The sequence below is a fragment of the Octopus bimaculoides genome, chromosome 5, assembly GCF_001194135.2.
Source record: "Octopus bimaculoides isolate UCB-OBI-ISO-001 chromosome 5, ASM119413v2, whole genome shotgun sequence".
In the NCBI taxonomy this organism is placed as follows: Eukaryota; Metazoa; Mollusca; class Cephalopoda; order Octopoda; family Octopodidae; genus Octopus; species Octopus bimaculoides.
The window spans coordinates 22,991,407-22,998,081 of NC_068985.1; the positions used below are offsets into that span (position 1 = coordinate 22,991,407).

Genomic DNA, 6,675 nt, shown 5'->3' on the forward strand with positions numbered 1-6,675 from the left:
TATCTATCTATCTATCTATCTATCTATTTATCTATCTATCTATCTATTTATCTATCTATCTATCTATTTATCTATCTATTTATCTATTTATCTATCTATCTATCAACCTGTCTGAGTATAAGTAAACATTATCTTAAGTCTGGTTACCTGGTTTCCATGACATATAAGTTGTTGTAGTTACATCACTACCCCTGAATGGGGCACCAGATTGTCACAATGTTACTCATTTACAACTGAGTGTCCTAATGCACTGTGCAGTGAAGTGTTTTACACAAGAACACAATAAACTGCCCTGTCCAGGAATTGAAACCATATCTTGTGATTGTGAATGCTATACCCTAGCAGCTTGGTCATGCACCTTCACACACTCAGATACACATATACAATATATATATATATATATATATATATGAGTGTGTATGTGTGTGTATGTGTGAGTGTGTGTGTGTGTGTGCTCGCGCTTGTGTGTATGTATATGTATACACACACACACACACACACACACACATGCGCACACACACACACATATATATATAATCTTTTTTGTTTACTTATTAGAGCTGCAGTCAAAGCTATTCCTTTTTCCAATTTTGGACCTGGAAATGCGAACTTCTTACTAACCAATGTTGAATGTTTAGGAAATGAAACAAGCTTGTTAGACTGTCCCAAAAGTCCATGGCGTCAGCACAACTGCAAAAGACATGAGACTGCTAGTGTCATTTGTAAATTAGACAAAGGTAAGATTGTTTTTGTATTGTATCAGAACTTGTACACTATCCTTATAGAAGAACCTGTTGTGTTAAATATGTCGAATTGAATTACATTAAATTGTTTCTTCATGTTCCAGTTGCAAAGGTCCATCTTCAGAAGAAAAGAACCGTCTAAGAAAAGTCTAGTGATGTAGCAACTGTTAATCCATTCAAACTCTTCTGTGTTCATGTAACAGCAGCAGTCACTCTTCAAGTGTAGGTATAATCATTGTAGCACCCACTTTGAGGACCTATGGTGTAAACAAACAACAAACACCGGTCAGCTGGCAACACTTAAAGGGCGACTGGCACTACTATTACTACTACTACTGTTGATATAATGCCGTCACACTACAAGTGGTGAGTAGCTTATAGCAATAGCTGGGTGTTTGTTTGTTTATGCCAAAGCATGGGACATTGATTATACCTACGTTTGGAGAACAATCGGTGCTGTTACATAACTGCTGGGGAGTTTTAATGGATTAATGACTCCTACATAACTGGACTTTTCTTAGATTGTTCTTTTCTTCTGAAGATGGGCCTTTGTGCCTGAAATATAAAGGTTTTATTAAACTTTCCACATTGTCAAAAGCTGTCTGTTTTCCCTCTTTTTACATTCTTCAATATTACAATGCTTCAAGTGAACTACAATGCTCTTATGTTTCTTCCTATCACTCATACTGGAGAATATTAATTTTACTCATTAGGGAGTGAATTGAAGTGAGTGGACTGGTACTTATTTTATGTCCAACAGAAAATAATTATCAGTAAAATAACGAAGTCAATTGAATTTCCTTCTCCAAAACTTGTGGGTTTGTGTCCAAGTAAGAACCATTCATCATCATCATCATCATCATCATTATCATCATAGTTTAACGTTCGCTTTCCATGCTGGCATGGGTTGGACGGTTTGACTGAGGACTGGCAAACCAAGAGGCTGCACCAGACTCCAATCTGATCTGACAATGTTTCTACAGCTGGAAGCACTTCCTAATGCCAATCACTCTGAGAGTGTAGTGGGTGCTTTTTATGTTCCACTGGCACAGGAGCCAGTCAAGTGTCACTGGCAATGACCACACTCAAATGGTGCATTTTCTTCACTATACTTGTTGCAACCCTCAAATTTTTTTCAGCATTTCCTGGTGACTTACTCTTCATTAATTGCAGTATTTGTTGCTGAATATAGTAATTGTTATTGTTGTAGCTGCTGCTGTTGTTCTTGCAGTTGTTGTTGTTGCTGCTGTTGTTTCTACTGTTGTTCTTGCAGTTTAGCTGTTATTCTTGCACTCAACTATCTATGACTGTCTGCTTCATTTGCTCTCTTTATACTGACTGATGTTACCTTATTTATAACGACTAACACATACCACTTGACACGTGGGAGGGGTGTACCATTATCACTATTATCCCAACAACAATAACCCAGGACACCTGCTAAACCAGACCCTTTCACAGTTCATTCCAGAGCCCCTGTTGCCATTGATTACATCATTGTTATTATTATTAATTTTCATTGAATGTGGTTTGCTTTTTAGAGCCTTCCAAAAGTAAAAAAAAAAAGGTGAATGATGATGACACTGTTGGTATGCCAATTGATGCCTGTGCATGATGCTTTTTAAACTAAGGAAAGGCCTTGTACACAACCAATTCCACTCTCTGAACAACAGTAACAAATACCCCAAAAGAAAAACCTAGACAACATCATTGGCTGTTATTGAGCTGCAGATTATACATCAAAGTTTTCCTTCTCCTAGACTGGTGTCCAGATAAGGATGAGGGATCTCTTACTCTCAATAATGTGATATACCATGCCTACATTCTCATTCTCATGGTTCTCTGTTGTGCCTTCTAATTGTTGAAAATATGTTGATCCACTGTGCAGCCACTGTGTCTTCTGCACCAAAGACACTAATTTGTTGATGATTACTGCAGAAACAACGACTTTCCATGAGAAATAGCTGGATTATTAAGTCCATATACACAGTATTGGAAGGCTGTTGTGTCTGGTCATTCATGATGTCTACTGGTAATATGTAATCCAGTACAATCTGCTGCATCGTTGGGTTGTCAGTAACTAAACTGGCAATTCCACTAAGCTTTGGACATCCTACAGGTTGAAAGGCAAGCCAGATACACACACACACACACACACATACATGAAGCTTCTTTTAGTTTCTCTCTAGAAAATCCTTTCACAAGATGGTTGGCCTGGAGCTATAGTAACAGACACTTAAAAGATGAAGTAGTGCAATGGGCAGGAGATTTTTGAAGGGCATGCATGATCATGAATGTGCATGAGTGCAGGGTGTGGGAGAAATTAATTTGTTGTTTATAGTGAAAGGTTTGCTCATGGAAAGGAGCTAACTCGTGGTTTTGACCAGTGGAACTAACCAACATATGTTTTCTATATTTGTAAAGGGCAAGAAGATAATACTTAACTTTTAGAGTTCAGGTAGACTGCTGGGTGGAGTGTATCCTTCAACATAATCCTTTTCTCTGTTAAACAAAGCCTGCACCTTCTACTACCATTGAGGCAAAGTCTGAACTTTTCCAGAAATCTCTAGTGATGTTCAGTATTTACTTTCAATAACCATATGCATTTTGCCAATGTTGTGACATTATGTCTCACTTGTATTTTAAAAAATGACCTGTGATTACTGAGACTGACTTTAAAGAAACCTTCTATTGCATCCACATATCTCTATACTTGATTTTGATTGAACAAACCTATGCTCATAGACATACAGACCATGATCATCCCATTTGAGTATCTGTGTAGAGGCTCTCTTATATTGGTTTGCAGCTAACTGAGTAGTTTAAATATCTGAAAGGGCAATCATTACTGATTCTTGTTCTTATAAAGGACTTGAGTCTTTATAAAGAAATCAAGATAATTGAAAAGTGTTCTAATAAGTGTTTCAAGTATGTTAATATATTTGTTTAAAGGAAATTGCTGTTGATAGATTGTTAGGCTGTTGCCTTACAACACTAAAGATTGCAATTTGTTAGATATAGAAGAATTATATACGATTTGTCTCAGTCAGCATGATGACAAACATACTACTAATGCTTATTTTATCAACCAATGTGAGAGCCTTGACCTGTTAAAAATAGCAGCCAAATCTCCTTCAAAGCACTTCTGATTAATAAAAAAAAAAGGCCACATTGAACAATATAGTTCTAGATATGTAAAAGATAGGATGGCCAAGGTTGGAATGCCTCTGTTTATAGGTTTGCTCAATAAAGGCTGACCCGAGAGCTAAACAACAACAATAACAATCTGTTTCACATTTGTCTAGAAATTCTTTTTAAAATAATATATTATTGTGGACTATAGCTCCTCTATATACTAAGTTAATAAAAATAAAGCCAATATGCTTATCAATGGTTCAAAAATTGCTAGTCTTTGTGCTCCAGAAAGTAAACTTATGAACTGTTATGGATAATATGATCTGATCTGACCTCACAGCAATAGTGAAATTCAAAATAACATAAGAAATATAACCAAACTGAAAACATAATCAAAATATTTGCATTACATTTGTATTTGGAAAACTATTCAACCAATGATGTGAAGACACATGGCTAAGTTGTTAGGGGTGTTCAGTTCACAATCATAAGGTTGTATGGATCAGTTCCTGGACTGGGTGGTGTGTTGTATTCTAAGTTAGGTACTTTGTTTCACTTTGTCCCAATGTATATGCTATAATGCGTACCAACCAGAGTGCCAGCACAGCCTTCTCTTTCCCCAGCATTCACATCCTGGTTGGACTCCTAGGTTAGGGGTAACAACACTGAAAAGGTATCTATGTCTGCTTACAATTATGTATCTACCTGAAACAATTCATGAATGCATGATACATGTCACCAAGCCATATTTACTCATGAGTGAGGACTGGCTATAATGTACTCTACTAAACCAATACTACTAATACAGAATTATTAGGTGTAAAATTCTTTAAAAAAGAACAACACAATATTAAAGTGAATATAATTGTGTATAATAACTCTATATTTTAAAAATATTTATTTACACATAAGATATTTATGTTTTTATGATATATAAACTCCACTTGTTATCACATTTTTTAAAGTTATCTATATTGAAGAAATAATTTTATTTATTACTTTGATGGGGCTTTTTTTTTTTTTTGTATATTTCAGGGTGCCCCCCAAATCAGTTTGAATGTGCTAACTCACAGTGTCGAAATATAGACCAAATATGTGACACAGTTAATAATTGTGGTGATAACAGTGATGAAAAATATTGCAGTGAGTATAATTATGATATCTAAACATACAAACATTATCTATTCTCTTCATTTATGAAAAAGGTTAAAGTAGCTGATATGGTTCCAGGTTCAGTCCCATTGCATGGCACCTTGGGCAAGTGTTTTTTACTGTAGCCTTCAGCTGACCAAAGTCTTGTGAGTGGATTTGGTAGACAGAAACTGAAAGAAGCCTGTCATATGTATATATATATGTATATATCTATGTGTGTGTGTGTGTCTTTGTGACTGTGTTTGTCCCCACCATCACCGCTTGACAACTGGTGTCGGTGTGTTTATGTCTATGTAACTTAGTGGTTCAGCAAAAGAGACCGATAGAATAAATATTAAGCTTAAATAATAAGTCCTGGGGTTGATTTGTTTGACTAAAAAGCCCTTCAAAGTGTTGCTCCAGCATGGCCCGCAGTCATCTGACTGAAGCAAGTAAAAGAATAGGTGTAAAAGTTTTATCTTAGAATGAAGACCACATCAATATCTAAGAATATGGCCACTATGTAAATGATTTTATCTTTTATATTGATGTATAGAAAAATTTCAAAGCCTGTATATACATTGGACTAACTATTCCAAGTACACTTTACTTTCACGTTCTCTTACTGCCAGTCATCACCTCTAACTCCTTTAGTATATATATAGACAATCCAACCATCCCAAAAACATTATTAAAAACCTAGTAAGGAACATATTTCTAAAACTTTCTTTTTTATCTTCAAATGAAAAAATACAAAATGAAATAGCAACTCCATATAATGAAGCTCTCAAGAACAGTGGTTACAAAGACAAAGTGCAATGTATAAACAATAAACTTCCTACAATGAATAAAAAAAAAGTACGAATAGAAAAAGGAAAATCATTTGGATTAGTCCCACCCTTCAACATGCAAGCTAAATTATTTTTCAAAATATTGCAAAAAACACTTCTACCCTAACCACAATTACTACAAACTAATACACAAACACTATAAAATTGTCATTGTCTACAAAGAACAACTTTGAAAAAAAACTGTAGCTAATTACAACCTACAAAAATTGTCTAAAAGGGAAAACCTAAATCATACACATGATAACAACTGCAATTTCAGAACATCTTTATCCTGTTCTCTTGAAGGAAATTGTCTCTCAAGCAATATTATCTATAACGCAACAGTAAACATGAATACAACACCAACTATTATATCTACATACATAGGATCTTCAGCAAACCAGTTCAAGATATTGTTTATATTATTGTATGATTGAATGCCATGCATCCATTTCCAAGTAAGTTTATCTCTCTCTCTCTCTCTGTATATATATATATATATATATATGTGTGTGTGTGTGTGTGTGTGTGTGTGTCTGTGTGTGTGTAGATAGATAGATAGATAGAGAGAGAGAGAGAGAGAGAGAGAGAGAGAGAGGGGTTATGAGAGGTAATGGTGTCAATAAAACCCAAAGGTGTCAGGTGATGCTGAGTAAGTGCTATGGATAGACCATAGTTAAGCTCCAGGTTCGGTGATTATGCGAATAAGGAGTCCAATGTATCACCATGTGCATATATAAAAAAAAATTTTTCCAGAATGAGATAAAAAAACCAAGGCTGTGAAGATTTTAGTACATTTATAAATAAAAGGTCTTACAGCTGTTTCCAGGATATTT

At 35.2% G+C, this 6,675-nt stretch overlaps 1 protein-coding gene across 1 annotated transcript in view; it reads left to right on the forward strand.

The window, feature by feature from the left end:
* Nucleotides 1–6,675, forward strand: part of LOC106874327 (neurotrypsin) — a 61,355-nt gene that overhangs the window by 24,963 nt on the left and 29,717 nt on the right. Inside the window, exons 14-15 of the mRNA XM_052968025.1 lie at nt 559–737; nt 4,914–5,021. Of these exons, the coding sequence (XP_052823985.1) occupies nt 559–737; nt 4,914–5,021 (287 nt within the window). The remainder of the gene's footprint in view (nt 1–558; nt 738–4,913; nt 5,022–6,675) is intronic.